This window comes from Corylus avellana, chromosome 1 (assembly GCF_965113065.1).
Source record: "Corylus avellana chromosome 1, dhCorAvel1.hap1.2, whole genome shotgun sequence".
NCBI classification, from domain to species: domain Eukaryota; kingdom Viridiplantae; phylum Streptophyta; class Magnoliopsida; order Fagales; family Betulaceae; genus Corylus; species Corylus avellana.
The window spans coordinates 18,775,668-18,797,568 of record NC_142490.1 but is presented as its reverse complement, the minus strand read 5'-3'; the positions used below and the strand labels follow the sequence as shown (position 1 = coordinate 18,797,568).

General features: G+C 33.7%; 1 protein-coding gene across 1 annotated transcript; it reads right to left on the bottom strand.

Annotated features, from left to right (window-relative positions):
- Positions 1 to 15,849: 15,849 nt before the first annotated feature.
- On the bottom strand, positions 15,850 to 21,191 carry LOC132171518 (uncharacterized). Its single transcript, XM_088511862.1, has 5 exons — positions 20,756 to 21,191; positions 19,586 to 20,158; positions 19,152 to 19,283; positions 16,664 to 17,088; positions 15,850 to 16,573 (listed from the first exon to the last, which is right to left on the bottom strand). Exons 1-5 carry the CDS (start codon positions 21,132 to 21,134, stop codon positions 15,959 to 15,961), a joined length of 2,124 nt encoding a protein of 707 aa, XP_088367988.1. The 5' UTR covers positions 21,135 to 21,191; the 3' UTR covers positions 15,850 to 15,958.
- Positions 21,192 to 21,901: the final 710 nt, after the last annotated feature.

The window sequence follows — 21,901 nt, the reverse complement described above, 5'->3', positions numbered from 1 at the left end:
GAGTGGAGGCAAAGAGAGAAGAAAGAAGCTAATGACACCTTTAGGGCTACATTTTTATTATTGAAGTGTATATTTTACATAGTACAAAATGTATCTATTAAAAAAATAAAAAAAAATAAAAAAGGCACTACGTAGAATAATGTAAATATCAATAATACATGGAAGGTAAATAAGTTAATAAGAAAAATACTGATAAACTTAATTTAAATAGTATAAAATATTGTAACATAACGGGAATAAACCCTAAAAAAAATAAAATGAATGACAATATTAAATATTCCAATAGTTATTTACAAGAACCGTATTTTGGTTAAGTGAGAGCTCGAACAATCGAACTCATAGTATTAATCAAACGAGATCACCATTGAACTAACCCTTGCACGCACAATGGATGGAGATTAAACCCAAGCAAAACTATGGGCATAAAGGTCTATGACTATATACATGTTTAATTAATCAAATAGGAGGAAACTACTATAAAAAGGTATTTTCTAGTAATGTAAAACGAACAAAATTAAGAATATTCAACCTTTGGGTTACTGAAAAACCTAAGGATTCCAGCCAGTAGGACAACTTAGTTGAATCTGCAGTTATATTGGTTAATGGTTTGAAAAAGTCTTTTTATATTTTTAAAAACAAAAAATAAATATTTCTTAGTGAACAATATTTCACTTTTCAAAACAGGAAAAGCTTCTCTAAAAAATAAAAAAAATAAAAACGTACTCTTTAGAAAAATTTCGCACGCCTTATAATAATTTTTTTTTAAAAAAAAAAAAAAAAAACTAGTGCTTATTTTTTCTCATCTAGAAATTAATTTATTGCTTATAAAAAGATTTAAAAAGAGAGAGTTGGCCGCTCGTCCACTCCCATTGAAAGAGAGCAGGCCACCACAACAAGATAAGGGTGAGCATCTGGTCACTTATAAAACGACTCCCTCTCATGTTAGGCTATATGGAGCATAGTTTTGTATATGACCCGGTTCACACTCGACCCAATACGACGTTAGAGGCCCTACGATTTAAATGATATTTTTTCGAAGGCTTAGTCAATGGAGTTGAGGCTTGGGCTGATGCCCCTGAGAAAACCTTTTGGCCCATTTTGGTGTCCTAACTCAGTTGATGGTCATATTTATAATCGCTTATGTTTGTAGGCTTTAATGCCATTTATATATCATTGTACGTAGCTCTTAGAGTCTTAGTGGTGAACCACGTAAATTTTTGTGTTTTTTAATGCTTGATTTTGTATTTTTCTTATTTTTTACATCTCACTGGTTTTAAGAAATATTATAAATTTCCTAACATCTCATTAGTTGAGGGTGGCTGCTCTTTAAAAAAAAAAATTAAAAATGTCTTTATAAGAATCGATTCTAACCTTGTATTTTTTTCGAACCAAAGCATTTTTACTTCAAAAAAATTAAAAATTAAAAATTAAAAGACACTTTACAAAATTATTTTTTTTAAATATACCCCACAAAAAAACATTTATACGGCTTTGGATAATTCTCTTTAATTGTAATGTACTAATTAAAGACAAATATAACTAGTCGTACATAACATTAACAAGCGTTAATAAGTGTACATGATGAGGACAAGTTGTCATGTTCAACTCTACGAGCACAAAGGAATATTCTACAAATTTAATTATTCTTTTATATACATTTTTTTTTTCTTCAATTTTAACTTGTATGATCAACCATTTAGGGAAGCATTTGTTAATTATAATTGTCGGGTACACAAGAGAAGAGACATTTGGCTCGATAGGGTAACCCGTCAAACTAAATTAATACCTTTTAATTACATATGCTGACACATGTTAATAAATTGTAAAGAATTGCAGCTCTAATTTTTTTTTATTTTTTTATTTAAAAACATAACAATTGAAGACAAACCCACCCACAGAGATTTTGCTTCCTTTATAATTCAGCTGATTATATTGGAATCATATATATAATATTAAATTGGTTTGGCTGAATTAAATTTCAGATAGAATTGAACCGTTCAATAACATAATTAACACAAAGAATATATATGTCACAATCCAATTAGCATATAGTAGAATATTAAAAATCTACTCAATTAGCATAGTTGCAATGGATCGAAGCACTAGGATAAGTTCTAGATTTTAATCATGATAGAAGAATTCGTGGTTGGATCTTTTATTTTTATATTTGTACCCTATATTCCTTTGTGTCTAATCGACCATCAATGAATCATTCTTAATTAACTAACGTGGTCCAATGACATATTAATTCCAACTAATACCTTGATTTGGTGAACAAAATCCATAAAACCAATTATTTGTTTCACCAACGCAAGACTAATTGGAGACCAAACTAGCCTTGCAGGCCGCGGTTGTTGACAATATCTATGGCTTGTTTGTATCAAAAGTTTAAGCTAATAGGAAGAGGTAAATTTAATCACTTAATCATTACTTTAACACTCCCATTTACGTGAAGCTCAACACGTAGAATATTTAATTTAAATGAGGGGTAAATTGACAGAGTCAAGGTTCGATTCCAGGACCTTTGGTTCTGATACCATGTTAAATCATCAGTTATTTCAAAAGATTAAGCTAATAGGAAGAGGTAAATTTAATTACTTAATCATTACTTTAACATTGCGTGTGCGTTTGAGTGGCTTAAAAATGCAATTAACACTTAAAAAGTTCATTTGAAAAATAAAAAATATATATATATTTGTTTAGTAAAAAAAATTGAAAGCACTTTTAAGAGTCTAAAAAGTCTAAGGGCATGTTTGGGATTGCATTTGAAGGGCCTAAAAATAATTTTAAAACTCAAAATGTCCGTTTGAAGAAAAAAGTACTCGTTTGGTAAAAATAATTAAAATCGCTTTTAAGGGTCAAAAAAAACCTAAAAATGGCCAAAAACGCATTTTTGGCAAAAGCTTAAAAAATGAAGCTTTTGCCCAAAAACGTTTTTTGACTTAAAAACTCTATTTCTCAAACGTAATCCTAAACAGACTATAAAAATACTAAAAACGCACTTTTGGTAAAATCTTAAAAATGAAGTTTTTGCCAAAAAGTTTTTTTAACTTAAAAACTCTATTTCTCAAATACAATTTCAAACATGCTCTTAAGGGTGTTTGTGTCTCTATGTTTTCAATTACTAAAATGTTATTTAGTGGACAATTATATAATTACCATACAACTGAGATGACACACCAATGAAAATTAGCATTTAGATCAACAAAGATTTGTTTAAAAAAAAAAAAAAAATCAAGGGTTGGTTTTCACTGTCACGTTATATTTACTATATAACAGTCTACTAAATAATATTTCTTAAACAAACAAAAAAATTAATGTGTTACAATCCTTGTGTCCCACATGGATTAAATCTAATCTTAACTATGTGTATATATAATCAGTTTTTAAATGTGGGTTATACCCAAAATTTGTATCATTTAAGTATTAGAGCCAAACACCACACTGCGAATTCGAGTCGTGAAGGAGGCGGCCTATGAGTTAGATTAAAATATTGACATTAACTCGACTACCAATATCAGGTTAGTGTTGATAAAGTAAGTTTGACATTTTTTTTTTGTAAGCCAATTTTAAAAAATGAGTTATCCTGGCAGTCGTATATAAATATTATATCAAATAGCATTTATGTTTATATGATCCAAAGGTCAAAGGTCAGGTTTGATGGTCTGAGAAAAGGCTTAAAGGCATTGGATGGCCCACGTTTGAATAAGTATTTGTGGGGTATATGCTAATAAAAATATGATCATGGGAATGGACTGGCTGTGGGTACTTTATTTTTGTGTCAAAGATTCAGTTTACATTATCTGTAGCACTGTTTATGAGTGGGTGATATCACATATCTGTCATACATTACGTAACTACGTTGTGTGTATTCTCAGCTGCTTGTGTCTTAACAAATGTCGCATGCAATGCAAAGATGCTCACAGAGTCGCAACCAAATCAAATGATATTTCTTTCTTTTTTCTTCGAGGCTTCTTAAAAGTCACCCAATCAAGACTTGGTAGAAGTTGCAAAGCAACTATAAAAACTGATCATTTTCTAAAGTTAGTCCTTGAACAAGAGAAAATTAACCTACTTGCATGTTCAAATCAACCACTGTAACAGCGTGTTTGACCCAGCACTTTTGCAAGTCAAATACGTGTGTTTCAATAAAGTTACAAAAAATGTTAGGTTTAGAAGTGAGTTTTCAAAAACAAATGACAGGTCTAAAAAGATTCATATTCTGTCAACAAAAAAAAAAAAAAAAAAAAAAAGTAAGCTATTTGCAACCTTGAAAAATGGTTCAAAAATTATTTTTTGGCATTTTTGCTTTAATGAAAAATTATTAAATATTTTTTTATAATTTTATATAATATGAAGAGCTACGAAGAGAAAAGAGAGGCGGTGAATAGAAATTGTAGAGGACGAGAGTGTGAGAATATTATAAGGTATTTAGAGGTGAGATTAAAATCCAACGCAACTACATGTATTGCTTACAATTTAGGGCAAGCAATTGTGAGAGAGACCTTGTGGAGCCCACCTACCCTAGTAGGTATTTGGACAATCCGAGACCTTTTTGGATAAATAGGTCTCATGAGAGGGGTGTCTAAGGTTATGGGAGCACAACAAAAAAAATGAATTTAAGTAGATGAAAAGAATAAACCATTTTACTTTGAAGGTTATTTTTCTTGGCCAACTAAAAACGTTTTTTAAGTTGTCAAATATTTTACGCTGCACCGAACACTTAAAAACAATTGTGAGAGGGCCCTTATGAAGCCCACTTATCCTAGTAAGTGTTTGGACAACCCAAAGGCAGGAAGGCCCCATAAGAAACCCTCTCACAATTGCATGTCTGAGCCTATGAAGATAACAATAAAAAATGATTTATATAGATCATCACCAAACACTTAAAAACAAGAAAAACTTTTAAGGAAAAATATATATTCTAAGGTAGCAAAATCAAACCAAGTGATTAAGTGCTTAATTAGTGCATCTAATTTTCCACACTATCCACAAACAATTGGGTGCTATAGCAAGTAATGATCACCTCAACTATGTTCAATGCGCATGCAAAATCTAACCCCCCACTATTCACCATTAATTTTCAACGATGTGCTCAAATCAAATGATCATTGTGGCCTCTCTCTCCCCTTTTCTTTTTCTTTTTTTAATGGAGAATTACCACACCCATTTTGCATGCCAATGTTGGACTTGGACCAATATATTACTATATTAGTAGTTGGGTTTCTACTATTACTCATGTAATCCCATGCTTTATCAAAGGAGGATTCACACTATTTTTATGTGGAAAAACTTGACCAATATGGAAATAAGAGTATTGTTTTTCCAAATGTCACCCATGATTGTTGGAGAGTTAGTAGAAAAGCCTTTGGTTTTGAGTGGCAGACAAAGACCCCCTCTCACACTTTAGTTTGGAAGTTTTCCTCCCTTTGCCTCCTCTTTTTTTGTTTTGTTATGTTTCTTTCTCCTTTTAGTCATGGCACGAAATTTCCTAATGTGAAGTTAGATCAAGTTGCATGCAATTGTATAAACTTTGACTTCACCTATAGTAATCAAATCATCATTTGCCCACTTTTAGACCCAGTTGCTCCAGAAATTCTAATGAGTAATGTAACTCTTTAAACTCATTTTAAACATGCTGACGTAGCGTGTTTTAAGTGGTTTATCATATTAGTGATCACTTAAAACACGTCATATCAATCGGTGTAACATGAGTGTGAAAAGTAGCATTATTCAATTGTAAAATAATTCTCTCTTAGGTTTGGGAATGTGGCTTTGGAATTATTTCATGTTCATGACCCATTAATTACTTAGTTTTAGGCATCTACCAAGATTAATCCGCTTATATTTTGTTACGTTAAAATCGCTACAATTTATAAAGTTGTCTCTTGTGGAACGATTAAAATAATAAAATATATTATTTATGAGGTTTTTGTGAATTTGTTTCTGTTTGGATGCAGGAGGAGGGGTTTTTTTTTTCCTTCTTTTTTTATTTTATACCTTTTTACCTAAAAAGAGAATCACTCTGACTTCCTTTAATCAGATAAAAATAATTCTAGTGCTACAAAGGGGTAGATTTTGTATTGGATAGATTTTAGTTAGGGTAATTTATTCTGTTCAAAATAAGATAGGCGTCCACATAGGCATACCTCTACATGTACAAAGCCAAGTGATACAACACTTGGCTTGTAAGTAGGAAACTGACTTTGTCAATTATTCTAAAAAATCAAAATTGCTATCTTCATCTAAATGGGTGATAATATAAATACTCTCCTATTGAATGGGTAGAGAGACGGATGAAAAAAAAAAAAAAAAAAAAAAGAGAAAACAACTCTCTTTCAATATATTTTTCATTGGTGCTCTTAAACTGTGGATTCTGTGAATATTACTCCAGTAATTTTTGGTAGTGTATTCCATCACTGGGAAAAGGAAGAAATTCATTGGTGAATCTGTGGAACAATATTTGATTGCTGTGAAAATAAGGTACTGTTCTATTCCGCTGTGCATATTAATTTTCTAACATTGGTATCAGAGCCATTCTTATTGTTTTCGTGAAAAATATATATATATATTGTGAGTATGTTTGTATTTACTGAATCATAATGCCTATGCACCTGCCACTGGTAGCGGTATTTCACTACATTACCATCGCACCACCAGATTGAAAATCACAGTGGTGGAAGCACCATCACGTCTTACAACACTCATTATAGATGAGTTAATTTTCAACCTTGTGTGCCCAAATTAAAGGGGCATAGAACTGCTGCTCCAAAACCATAGCCACACTGCCTTGTGCGGTGTGACTATCACCATGGGTAGGAGCGGCGGCATCAGTTGCCGCCGTGAAAATTGGCGTTATAGTGGTGCCAGCCCACCCCAGCGGAAATTTTTTTTTTATACGCCGTTAAAGTGACACCGCTCTTTATAGATTAGCGGTTGTGCCGCATTATTAAAAAATAAAAAATAAAAATAATAAAAAAAAAAAAAAGGAGGAATCGTGTGTGAAGTGGTGGCTGGGCTACTGCATGAGGAGGAGCGCTGGTTTTTTCGGAGGCCGGCGGTGGTCTGTTGGGATGGTGGCCATGTACGGCTGTGAATCTGTGATATTGAACAAAAAGATGACTGTGTAGGGTTTTTTTTCTGTTTTTTAAGAATTTGATATCTAAAATGGGCATGGCCCATTACACGTTTTTTTTAGTAGGAAAAACAAGCCCATCCGTTGGAGATTGAAGGTTGACCATTTGGGCCAGTGAAGACACATGGACCGGATCCAAATGGGTCAGCCTGACCCGGTTTTATATGCTTTTTTGTTTAAAACGGGTTGGTGAAAAATATGTGCTCACTGGGTTTGAACCTAGGAACTTAAGGTTCAAAGTCACACACCCAAACCACTAGGCCACGGGCATATGTTCGTTAAATAGAGCATTCAATTTTTAGTTAATATATATGAATGCATATTGTTTTTTCAATATTTATTTTATTGGCATGAATTGGTATATATTTATTTGATGAGTAAATTATGCCTAGATTATTCTTGATAAGTGGGAGTATGGTTGAGTTAAATTTATTTTTTCTCCCATACATAATTTTTACGAAAATTAAGTTAAATATTAATATTTATGACACTTATGGCATGGGAGATGATTATGAAGCTTAGCGATTTTTCGATCTCGCGACATGTTAATAATTATTTTATTTAACTTAGATTATCGTTGCAAATTTTTATGTATGTATAATATCCCTTTGCACATTTCTTTGTAGTAATATGGCTTCAAAAGGTATTGTTGCTGATTTGAATAAAGGGGAAAAATTGGATGGGGAAAATTATGACATATGGCATCGAACGATTCAATATGTTTAAAATGAACAAGAGGTCTTGGAGATCTTGTCCCATTCACTGACTGAGCCAATGCAAGGGGATACCGAACAAAACATAAGAGATTTTGTTGCTTTTGAAAATTGGAGCAAAAAGGATCAATCTGGGCGCTTTACTATGTTAAGCAGCATGCACAATGATCTAATTGGTGAGTTCGAGGTATATCCAACAGCTCAAGATATGTGGGAAGCACTGAAGTTAAAGTATGGTGGCACATCTGCCACTAGACTGCGCGGATTGACCATCAGGTTTGACTCCTACAAGATGTGCTCAGATCATACAATGAAGCTGCATCTCAGGGTGATGTCATTCATGATGCACTAGCTCAAAGCAGCTGAAAACCAACTTACTGATGAGCAGCAGGTCCAAGCGGTGATTCGTTCACTACCAAGCTCTTGGGAAGCTATGAACCAAAATCTGACGCACAATGAGAACATTAAGACTTTTGATGATGTTTCGCGTCATTTGAAACTTGAAGCTAAGCGCTTAGAGGCTACTAAGCCCAATAGTTCCGCATACTTGGCTGAGTCAAGTTCGCGCAAGGCATATAGGCCTAAGCGCAAGAACAATGACAAACATGGAGCTGCTGGACCAGGGTCCAAGAAGGCAAGGACTTACAAGTGTAAGAGAGGTAAACGCGCTAGTAAAAAAGACAAGTCTAAGCTGCTTTGCTTTAACAGCGAAAAGAAAGGCCACTTCGCTCTTGAGTGCACTAAGCCGAAGAAGGTACTCTTTGAATTTTCTCACTATGTTTATATAACAAGCCTTGTTTTGGTTGCTCACTTGTCTCCTGTGTGGACTGTAGATTTGGTAGCAACCAAACATGTAGCTCAAGATCGGGTCGGATTTGTGGAGTATCCTTGAATCCTGTTGGGAGTCGAGACATAAAAGTGGGGAATAAAGCTAGCATGGAGGTACTTGGTATTGGTACCTACAAGCTGGACTTGCGAGGTGGACACACTCTATTACTCCATGATGTGCTATACGCTTCTGAGATTCAACGAAACTTGCTTTCTATAATTACATTGCTTAAATTTGGTTTTCGGTTTGTATTTGATAATAGTGTTTACATATATTTGGGAACAACATATTATGGATGCAATTTTATTTCAGATGGTTTTTTAATATTGGATTTGGATTATTCTAGTTATGATAAATCATTTGCTTTATTGACTTCTTCTGATAATGTTAATTCAATTAGATGGCATGCTAGGCTTGGCCATATTAGACAAGAAAGGATGACTAGATTAGCTAGAGAAAGCCTATTAGGCAATCTCGCTAAAGTGTCCATGTCCACATATGAACATTGTCTTATGAGAAAGTCAATTAGAAAACCGTTTGGAAAAGCCATTGGGGCATCTTTTCCATTGCAATTAGTCCATTCAGACATCTATGGCCAAAATGAATATAAGGGCAAGACATGGGGGGGTTCTATTTCATCACATTTATAGATGATTTTTCGCGATACGGTCATGTTTATTTGATTTCCCATAAATCTGAAGCATTGGATTGTTTTAAACGATATATGAATATGGTTGAGAATCAATTCGACAAGAGTATTAAAGCTCTAAGAACTGATCGTGGACGCGAATATCTTTTTGAGCAATTTAAAAGGCTTTGTGATGAAAAGGGAATCAAAAGGCAACTTATGATGCCAAATACGCCGCAGCAAAATGGCATGGCGGAAAGGAGAAATTGAACTCTACTAGAGATGGTTAGATCAATGATGGTGCAAGTAAACTTACCAATATCATATTGGGGGGATGCACTTTTGACTGCTACCTACATTCTTAACCGAGTGCCATCCAAATCAGTACCTTCTAGTCCTTATGAGTTATGGACCGGCAAGAAACCCAATTTGAGTTACTTGCGGCCAAAGGGCTCAGTAGGATTTGTTCATGACATTCCAAGGGCTACGTGTTGATAGGAAAACAAACCGATGGAAGGATGACTAAGATAAAGTCATGAGATGTGGATTTTATCGAAGATGAGTTTCCAACTGGAGGTGAGGTTGAAAGAAATTTAGAGCTTTATGAGACTTTGGATCAAAAGGAAGGCGCTCTAAGTGGCTTGGCCTAGTTGAGAATGAGGAAGAAATTCCTCAAACTCCTAGGGATAGTGGTAGCGACTTGCCACCTAGGGGGAGCATACCACTAGTAGAGGATTCACAACAACCTTAACCTCGTAGAAGCAAACGAGGAAATCTTCCCCGTTGTCGTTTCGAGATTGAAGGGGAAGCTTTCATGATTGCTCTGCATGATGATGATGAGCCTAGGACAGTTCAAGAGGCTCTCTCATCTTCTGCAAAAGATGAGCGAATTAAAGCAATGAATAATGAGATTGAGTCAATGAAGACTAACCAGGTCTGCGATCTGGTGAACCTACCGCCAGGGCGAAAGACCATTGGGAACAAATGGGTTCTTAAGGTCAAACGCAAGGCGAACAGTTCAATAGAAAGGTACAAAGCTTGCCTTGTGGCAAAAGATTATACCCAGCAAGAGGGTATAGATTATGAAAAAACCTTTTCACCAGTAGTAAGGTTTGCCTCAATTCATTTGATTCTGGCCATAGTTGCTTATATGAATTTGGAACTTTATCAAATGGACGTTAAAACAGCTTTTCTCAATGGAGAACTAGATGAGGAGATCTATATGGATCAAGCAATTGGTTTTGTGGCCGATGGGCAAGAGCGCAATGTATGCAAGCTCAAACGGTCCATCTATGCCCTAAAGCAACCATCTAGACAATGGTATCTAAGATTCCATCGAGCTATTCTTTTGAATGGGTTTTCGATGATCGAAGAAGACCATTTTGTTTATGTCAAACGGTCCAAGGGGAGTTTCATCATTCTGTCATTGTATGTTGATGATATATTGTTGGCCGGAAATGATAAGGATATGATAGTCGCCACCAAAGGGTGGCTGTCCTCCAACTTTGAGATGAAGGACATGGGCGAGGCAGACTACATTCTGGGAGTTAAGATCTTCAGGGATCGATCAAAGAAACTTCTAGGTTTGTCACAACAAACCTATATAAAGAAGGTTCTTGAACGCTTTTTGATGTATGATTAACCCATTGACAATCCTATTGCTAAAGGCGAAAACTTGTGCCTAGAGATGTGTCCTAAGACTTAAGATGAGAAAGAAAAGATGACATGTGTTCCTTATGCTAACGCCATAGGTAACCTGATGTATGCTATGATGTGTACTCGGCCAGACATATGCTATGCAGTTGGCTTGGTCAGTAGATTCCGGTCTAACCCCGGACAGATCCATTGGAAATCAGTCAAGAGGATATTAAGATATCTCAAAGGAACCGCAGATTATGAACTTTGCTATCAGGGTTCAAATTTGCGTCTTGTTGAATATAGTAACGTTGACTAGGGTAGTTACCTAGATGAGCGCAAATCGACATCTGGATATGCTTTCTTGCTTAATAATGGTGCCATTACTTGGAGTAGCAAGAAACAACCCTGTATAGCATTATCGACTATGGAGACCAAGTATGTAGCTTGTTCTGCAGCGGTTCAGGAAGCTGTTTGGTTGAGGAGATTCCTTCAACATCTTGAGATTGTTGCGAATGCTCCAAATCCTGTGACAATTCATTAAGGGTGTCAATACGGTTACGATTAGCGATTATTGGCAATAACCGCTAACCGTAATTGCCTTAGCGGTTAGTAGATTTTACTAGCCGCTAGGCAGTTAGCAGTTAGCTACTAACCGCGGGTTAGCGGTTAGTGAAACAGGTAACCGCCTGCTAACCGCTTTTTCAAAATTGGGCTTTTTGGGCTTTTTTTTGGGTGTTTTTGGGCTTTTTTATTACTGTATCATTTTTTACCCTCATTTGTGTTTTTTGTATCTTTAGTGTCTTCTTAGGCCAATTGCTATAAAAAGAGCCCATATTAAAAAATCAAAAATATTTCACCCCAAATTTACATTTACTTGTACTTTAAAAAAAAAAAAAAAAAAATCCTTAATATTAAATCATAATCGGTTAACTTAAAAATAATAATAATAAAAAAAAAATAAATAAAAAGTTCAACACAACATATAAAAAAATTTCAAATAAAATATATGATATATATGATTATATGTCATATTATTTATGATTATATGTATTATTTATTATTATATAATCATATGATTTAATGATCAATTCATCATGTGATATAATCATATCAATTATAGTGATAATATTACTAAAATTAGAATGATAATACATTAATACTTCAATTGTGTTTATAAGTAACACATTGTTTAATCAAATGTCAATTACTTAATTTAATATTATATGAATCACATTATCATTGTACATTAATAATATGATTCACTTGAATAAAGTATTTGAATTGTCATTGAATCATATGATTAAGTATTGATATTATACATTTATATTATTCATATGCATATATATTTATAATTATAATTTATAACATATATAGGCTTATAAGTTTATAACATACATTGGAACTAAGTCTCTAGATACTTAATTGTTATAAATTGGTATACTTATGAGTTATGTCATATTATATATGTATAATTTGTTATTATATAATCAAATGATTTAATGATCAATTGATTATGTGATATAATCATATAAATTATAGTGATAATATATTAATACTCAAATTGTGATTTAATTATCTAAAAAAAAAAATTGTGATTTAATGATCAAGTGATTATGTTATATGTATAAATATTATTATAATTATAATTATAAAAATATATTATATATTATATAAAAAGGCGGTTAATGGTTAGCGGTTATGGTTAGTAAACTCAATAACCTCTAACCGCTAGGCGGTTATAACGGTTAGGCGGTTAGTGGTTAGCGGGCGGTTTCTAACCGCCCTCATTGACACCCCTGCAATTCATTGTGAGAGTACAGCAGCTCTTGCTTATGCTAAGAACCCCAAGAATCATGGGAAGACCAAACACATTGACATAAAATATCACTACATTAGAGACATGGTTGCACAAAAAGAGGTGGTCCTGAAACACATTTCTACTAGTCAAATGATTGCAGATCCCTTGACAAACCCTATCGCTAGAGATGCTTTTCAGACTCATGTTAGGAGTTTGGGATTGCGTAGAATGTAATTGTTTGTTATTCAGTTGACAATTGTTGTACTCTTTTGGGATATTTATTTAGTAATGCACATGATGTTATTCATCATTTGTTTTTTGAATTATCATATGGCATATTGTTTAATATACACACTTACCAAGTGATTGGTTCCATGGTATGAAAGGTATGTCAACAGGTTTAGATTGGCTCACTCACATGAGCAATCACCTCTGGCACTTGGGTAGTGAGTTGAGCTAAGACATTGTGCCCTTTGATACTTGTGTAGCAAGTAAAGGTAGTTGACACAAACAAATGTCGCCTTAGTTGGAGCTAAGATGAGGTCTATAGTGTTGTTTAGACCATGCATGAATAGCCCACAATTCATGTAACCTATGATTAGCCGGATGTGAGACCTTAATTTGGCGCCTAAGATGATGAGCAAATGAAGGGCTCGGGTTAGGCGCTTGTGTAGCGATTAGACTAAGATCTGTACAATTTATTGAGCTTAGACATACTTTTTTTTTTTTTTTTTTTGGTTTTTGAAAGAGAACTTAACTGTAACACGTATTTCATACTACATGTGCTCATGCGACCAAATTGAGGAGGTGAGTGAATCATTCCCTATTTCCTTACCATGTGAGTCCCACAAGTCATTTTTCCATGACTATGTATATTTTGTGCCCTTGTTGACTTTTTGACTATGTCATAAGACGAAGGTCTTTATGTCTGCTACTCTAGTATGTTGCTTATGACTATGATTGATGCAGTCTAAAGGGACATAACTAGGAAATCGATTGAACCAAAGTTGAGTGGCATGAGTGTGAAGGGAAGACTATTCGATAAGACATTCCTGAGTGTATTCACTGTCGACAGGTTAAGGCGCTATATGATAATAGCAACCTAATCGTGAATACATCATGGTATTTTATGAGTAGGTCAAACAATGTTCCGAGTTAACTCAAGAGGGATTAGAGATGTTTGATCTGATGTGTTCGAATGAGTCTAGGGCATAATGAGACATTTTTTTTTTTAGGGATGTTGCTATGCTAGTTTTTTGATAAAGATTTGGTATAGTGCTCCCAACCTTCATATGCAGGTGTACTCGGTGGTCGCACAGTCTATTTGCAAGTATGAATAATGAAAAAAACACATTGAGAGATACATTACCAGGTCGTGCCCATTGTGTGCGAGTGGCAGATGTTGAAAATAAGATAGGCGTCCACATAGGCACGCCTCTACGTGTACAAAGCCAAGTGATACAACACTTGGCTTGTAAGTAGGAAACTGACAACTAAAAACAAAACAGCTATCTTCATCTAAATGAGTGATAATATAAATACTCTCCTATTGAATGGGTTGAGAGACAGATGAAAAAAAAAAACAAAACAAAACAAAAAAAAAAAAAAACAAAACAAAAACAAAAACAATAACAACTCTCTCTCAATATATTTTTCATTGGTGCTCTTAGACTGTGGATTCTGTGAATATTACTCTAGTAATTTCTAGTAGTGTATTTCATCACTGGAAAAAAGAAGAAATTCATTGGAAAATCACGTGGAACAATATTTGATTGTTGTACAAATAAGGTACTATTCTATTCCGCTATGCATATTAATTTTCTAACATATTCAATTTAGGTGTAAGTCATTTCCATTCACTACAAAAAATCCAACATTTGGTGACATGTGAACAGTTAGGTTTTTTTGAAAACGTCATAAAATGGTGAAATTTTTATTTATAGTTGTAAATTGATAATTCATTATATATTTTTCAAAAACCAATTACTAAAAATATATCTCTAATTAAGAAATTAAAGAAAACTAAAATATGCCTTGGTTTAGAGTACTGTATTTCCATGCATTTGCACAAGTTAAGAAAAAAAAAAATCAAATACCAAAAAAAAAAAAAAATCAAATATCTAAGACACCAAAAAACCCGGTAAGGGAGGAGTTGGTGGGATATAGGGTTTCACGGGCTTTGGAGTTGAAAGAAATAGGAGGTGGGGGAGTTGGCCCGAAGGTTTAATGGGCTGAGCAAATGAGTTTGTAAATGTGGAAGCGAGGAATTTCGAAGGTGGGAGATTATTATTCTAAAAAGAGAATTACTTTTATTGAGTTTCGGCACAAATCCTCTCTTTTGTGCTATCCTACACAAATAGAGAGAGGAGAGGATATGCTGGTGGGGCATGACCAAAAACTATCCCAAATGAAGTGCTCATGAGATGGAGCAGTTTGGGCATGACCAAAAACTATCCGAAACTCTCCTCTCGAGGAATTTCGAAGGTGGGTAATTGACATCTCAGCTTAGTATAACTTAAAAAAAGAAAACAAACCATCAAATCACATCTAAATCAACTAAAAATTAAAAATTCCCACCTCACATAAATAGATGTGATATGGTCGGTAAGGTGCTTAGAAAGGATGAGAAATGTAAAACAAAACCTAGTAGGTCGGTAAGGTGCTTGGAAAGGGCTAGAAATGTAAAACATTTAATAGTAGTGCATTTGAGTTAGACTTTATGTTGAGTATATTAGTTAGGTGAGTTGGTTAATTAGTTGTTATAAACATAGGGTGAACTAATATAAATAAGCTTAATTATGAAAGAGAAATGCTAAGTATTATTTAATTTTTTATTTTTTTTTTTCTATATTTTCTCCATCTCATCTTACAAATCAATCATTATATTTGTAAACTTATGTAGACCTTACAAATCTAATGATTAATCTATTGAATTTATAAGAAAATATGAGAAACTTATTAATCCTTAATATTTCTCATTATCAAATTGTTAGGCATTCAAGAAGTTGGTAAAAATTGCAATCATTTTCATTTGGAGGCCCAAGCATCGAGCCTGATTGTTCTAAACATTTCAATTCAATTATGTTCTCATTACTCATGCCGTCTATCATCACAATTACAATTTTCATTCTCATTCCATTCCATTATGCAAATCCATAAGCACCAAAAATTTGAAAATACATTACAAAGTGTTGGATTACTACACATGTTCCACTTGCTAGAAAAGCTTATGTCTACCTGACTGAAAAAGATATCTAGACCATAATGTTGAGCGGGTTATATCGAAGAAAAGTCTACAATGTAGGAGAATAAAACATAAAATTGGGATACAAGCTAGAAGAATTGTAACACTCGGAATAACTGCCGTTTTGTTTTGATAGACCAAAAAGCAGGTTGCATTAAAGGCTACGACCATGGCTACTATGGAGATAAAGAGCATGGTTAGTCCTAACACCAACCTTTTAGGTAATGAATAAAGGAAATCATGTTCTGTGTAACGAGATGTGAGAATTGACAAGAAAATTAATACTGAAGATGTAGAGCATAACAATGCTATTGAATCTGACACGAAGAATATTGTAAACCAATTACGTTCCAAGAAAATAGGACTTCCCTTTACTTGATCATTTCCACCTGGTACAGTGAAGGCCGCAGCGAAAACCATAGTGGCAATCAATGTTGCAACAAGCATGCAATTTGTTGATGTGTTCCTCATCCAGTTTTCACCATCTCTTTGTAACTTTCCATGTGTCTTTTTAAATAGAACATTGGGCGTTTGTTTTTGTAAATTCTTCGCATTTGAGAATGCAAGGGGCACAATCTTTTCAACCTCCTATAATAACCAAAGTGTAAATTGAATAGTGAAACTACAACCCATATATATGGAACTAGAACAAAGAAAGCTGAAATAATATTAACACACCTTAAACCATAGTAATTCTCGTTGCATTTGAAGGGCTGCTCCTGATACGATATTCAGTCTATTTGCAAATGCCAACTTTCCAGCTAAGTGCAGCATGTTATTCCCATCATTGTCGCAATAGGTTGCAATCATATCTTTGAAAATGCCTATCTCATGTATTAGATTGAATATACTCTCTTGCCGATATATAATAGAAATATGAAATATATTTCGCTTCTTTCCATCAGTCATCCATATGAGCTCAGGATCAGAGCGTATGAGTATAGTTAGAAATTCAACATTCCCCAACTCTGCAGCAAGGAAAATTGTAGATGAATACTTTTTTCGTTCTTCCGGTTGTAATTTTTGAACTTCTCTCCAAAGGGATTCAACTAATGTATAGGCTAACATCCGCATCGAAGCTTTGCGATAGATGCTTTCAAACCCTAGGATTAGGAAAAGAATCCATTCAAATCTCATTTCATACTAATTTATTTATTCTGTTAAGATATTTTAACAAGATCCATAACAAGAAATGAGATTGAAATTTTCATAAAAAAATGAAGATAATGTAATGCATAAAATGCAGTTATTTATGCCCTAGTTGTGGACTTCTTTGGATATGTTTTGTCTTGGTATAACTCAAACACTCGTATCAAATGCCACAAGCAATAACACTTGTGTTTCTTATTGCTTATAATTTTGATTCTATTTTCAAATATATAATACTATTTAGATTATGATATTTTAAGATTAAGCAAACTTTTTTTTCTTCTTAGTAAATGAAGAAAACTTCTGGATCAATGGGAAATATCAATAAACTGACTTGATAGTTATAGTGGTTAGGCAATCAGTTATGTAACTAAATAATGAGTTTCGCCTCTTTCCTAACCATCTAATAAAATTTTGAGAACGCCAAGTTGATTAAAGTTTGATGTTGAGTTCTTATACTAGATAAGTTACCAACATATTGATTTTTCTATCATTCATTCATTATTATTATTATTATTACACCTATAGGCCTCGTAATGAATTCTTTATTATTTTTACACCAATAGTGATTTATTTTGCGATTAGCCCTTGATATTGGATTTTAATTTGAAAAGATATTAATTACCTACTATATCACAAGAGTCCCTTTCATAATCAAATATCAAAATACAAATTTAGGAGTGTTTTTAAATGTGAGTCCCTTTCTATGTTAACCTATCGGGTATGTTTGTTAATGTGTTTTAGGGGTTATTTTTTATTTGAAAAAATGAACTGATTTGACATTAGGGTAAAAACAAATTTTATATTTTGAGCAGTGTTGTATGTTTTGAGTTGTTTGTATTAATCTTTGACTTGAGAATAGAAAACAAAGACAAAACTAAATCACTAACAAATTTGATTAATAGGATCTCTATTCATTAACAAAGTGCTTAAATTTAAGAGTTTTTTGGAATTAGTTATCCTACTAATTTATCACTAGCCTATTCTTAAATAACAAAATGAACTATTACAAAAGCTATATTTTTAAAATTAGGAGAAAATGCAAAATTAGTTCCCATGATTTCACTCATTTGCAATAAAGCTCTATGTGGTTTTAAACGTTCTCAGAGCTATATGTGGTATGCAAAAACAACAAATTAGCCTCTAATATCAAATTACATCAAAAAACTTGACGAATTCCACTAGTGTGCCACGTTAAATCCAATAAATTTAAGACATGTTTCATCCATAATATATATATATATACTAAATTAAAAACTAAAAAGTACTTAAAGTTAAAGGGAGAGGGGAGGAGATGTCTAGCTGGGGTTGGCTCATGGAGAGGTGGCTGGGAGTGACTCTAGCCACCCATAACATTGGAGGTTGCATTAGCGTCAACTCTATTAGTTAGGGGTAACTCACGGGCCACCTTAGAGGTGACTCAACCACCTCTAAAAGGCATGTGAGCCCAACCACTAGGGGTTGCTTGCAGAACACCCCCAAATTTGTGAGTGGCCTGCGAGCCACCATCAACCACTTTTAGGGTGGCTCAAAAGTCACCCCTAGTCATCTCTAGGGTAACATAATTTAATAGTAGAGACTAATGTGTTCTTTTTGCAAATCAGACCATTTTAAAACTACACGAAGCTTATTGCAAATCAGTAAAACCACAGTGATATGTTTTTTTCCTTAAAATTAAGTGAAAAAGAAATGCTACCTTGTACGGCAAAAAACCAAAAAAAAATGCTACCAACAATGCTATTGGTGTCTATAAAGGAAACAGTTCCAAGTTTTACAATAGATTTAAACATATCAAATAGAAAACCGTTTATCTCATTAGATCTTATCACAGTACTTTAGCATGTATATACTATATAAATATTCGATGAAATCAAGACAAACTACTTCTCATTCCAAAGTGATTTGAGTTTCGAGTAAACTGGTAATCAAATTTTGATTAATGTAATAAAAAACAAGTGCTTAAATATATATATTTGATTATGCAAGGAAAGAAAGTTTGGGTTAGAGGCAAACTAACAGAAGCCTTTGAATCTTTCCCAGGTTGACATCGCAAAAGGTTTTTTCGCCAATTGTTCCAATGCTGTACACTTGTTTTCATCTTCGGCAGTCGCTAATGTTGGATCCTTTTTCAGGATTTCGTGTGCCTTATCTGTTCACCAAAACAACACATTAATTTGATGATCAGTTGCAAGGGTCGGTTCAGAAATCCTTATATGATCAATAATATTGCATTACAAGTATTGGTAACTCTATCCAACTTACGTAATTACAGCGTAAAACTCAATGTCAAAGTTAGGGCCGCCACAATGTATAATGACTCAATACCCTTTGTAAAATTTCAATGATATGCTTTTCACATCCAATTGAAGTTCTATTAAAGAAATCAAATGATAGTAAAGACATTGTAAATTAATTTTCTAAAACTAACAATTAGTGAGTTGTAGGCCATACCATACATATCCCAGGAAATAGTACAAAGAAGGAGCTGAATGCTCTCAGCAGAAGTCAATTGATCAAAATCAGTCACAGAATATAGATACAACACCATGTCTCTATGTTTGTGCATAGCTGCTGTGAGAAGTGGTAGAATTCCTTTATTATTTCTGATCATTGGCAGATTATCGTTCTTCGTCACCATCTCCTTAGCAAGTTTCACATTTCCTGATAGAGTAGCAATTGCAAGGGCTGTATCTCCATTGCTATTTTTAAATTCTAACTCTTTCGGATTCATATAATCCAACAGTTTTCCTACTAAAGTTGTGTATTTTGCTGTAACTGCAATTGCAACTTGAAGTGTATTCATTCTTTCTTGTGATATGGGAAGTATGGCAGCACCTTCTCCGTAAGCCTCAAATACGATACTAGCACCTTCCCAATCGTTTTTTAGGGCAGCTCGATACAGGGAATTACACATCTCTTCCAGGAATTGAGGGCTTTGCTCCGGCAGTTGAGACCTTTCCTCCGGCGGTTGAGACCTTTCCCCCGGCGGTTGAGACCACACAATCATTCTTGTCTCTCCTAAAACTTTTGCAAGTAGCATATGTATTAACAACATTGTTTCCGTGATAAATCATGCCATTTAGATTCTAAGAACCCGAAAAACTAAAATATTTTATATATAGAAGAGTAATGTTATACATAATATTTTTATATATAATATATATACTATATTTGTCCTAAAAGCTTAATTAAGCTTATAAGAGAGTAAATCAGGACCTATAGCTTTGATTCTATGTTAGATTAGCAGTAGTTATCCTAAAAGCATTAACTATAAGAAGATGTAAATTTAATAACAATATATAACAAGAACCGATCTAAAAGTTAATTTGAACTAACACACCAAATTAATATTGTAAAATAAAAATGCTAATTGGATTAATGGAAAACAATCAGTCATAAATCTAGCATTTTCAGTAATAGTGATTTGAGTATATTCTCAAAAATGTACTTTTTTTTTTTTATTATATTCAAAAAGTGATTTGAGTCACCGACTCACCTGTATATTTATGAACCTGTTGAAGCTAATTAAATAAGATTAATTAATCTGTATATAAATATTATGGGAAGAAAAAAAAAAAAAAAATTCTGCTTGCAGACAAGAGAAGAGAGAGGAGTACTTACTCTCATCAGAGTGTTCGCGATCACTTGAGTGAAGACTCAAGTGAGAATGCGTCCCCTCCTCTACAACTATCTCCTCCAACTGTACTTGTGATTGGTTTGCATTTTCGCTTGTTTGTTGTGGTTGGTAAAAGTTTGGCTCCTCGGATGACATAGCTGTCTCCACGTCGTCCACGTCATCCATTAGAGTAGGATGAAGACCAGAGGTGCAAGGGAAAGACGGGAAAGACCCTGCTCTAGAAAAGGATGGAATGGAAAAGAATTCTCGTCGATTGGTAGTAGATGAAGCACCTTGAGAATGACTCATTGTCAAAGCGTGTTTCTCTCTGGTCAATTCTCCATTACCTTTTCCTTTTGTTTCCTTTTGTTGATAGATGTTCATAAAAACGAAATCAGATCATGTAAAAATAAATAAATAAATAAAACGAAATCAGACAGAAAAATTTGAAAAAATAATAATAATAATTAATACGATAATCATATAATATGTCTCGAGAGAGTAGCTCATATGTCTATTTGACTATTTCGAAATAATTCAAATTTTGAAATAACAAAGACATTTGCTACAATGCATTCTCCCTCCCATCTCCCTACCATTTTTTCTCTTTCAACTTCTTGATTTTTTCAAAAAAAAAAAAAAAAAATAGAATACAAGAGAGAGGAGATGGTGGGAAGATGGGTGGAAGAAAGCAAAAAAGCATTTGCCTTTTGTTAAAGGGTAAATATAAACAACCATGACAGAATTACCAAGCTTATGATTTACAGATTGCAGAGAAGGGGGGAAAAGAAAAACTATGATGTTTGGAGTGTTAACTAAAAAATAATATACTTACCCAAATAAGAGAAAAATGTTAAAAGTCATGATGACAACAAGCATCAAGCTGTGATGGACACCACTTACTAGTGCAGATTGTCAGATTGAGCTTCAGAGCCTCTTGAGGAGTCAGCTGAAGAAATAGGTTTTTGAAACTCAACCTTGCAGGAGCTTTTGGTCACAAATTAAGTCCACCAGAGTTATAAGATAATTAACCTTCACCATTATACAAATAACAAATGGACAGAATACTGTTGACGCCGTTGACCTAAAATACTTTTCGAAACTCGTTTTCTTCTTAAAAGAAATGTTTTTATAATAATTAAATATGAAAA

Bases quoted from the DNA above. Each gene is read 5' to 3' on its own strand.
- LOC132171518 (XM_088511862.1), bottom strand. From the start codon at position 21,134: ATGAACATCTATCAACAAAAGGAAACAAAAGGAAAAGGTAATGGAGAA. The intron at 19,284-19,585 runs GTATGGCCTACA...TTTGGTGAACAG, and splicing joins TATTTCCTGGGATATGTATG to ATAAGGCACACGAAATCCTG. The intron at 16,574-16,663 runs GTGTGTTAATAT...TGGTTATTATAG, and splicing joins GAGAATTACTATGGTTTAAG to GAGGTTGAAAAGATTGTGCC.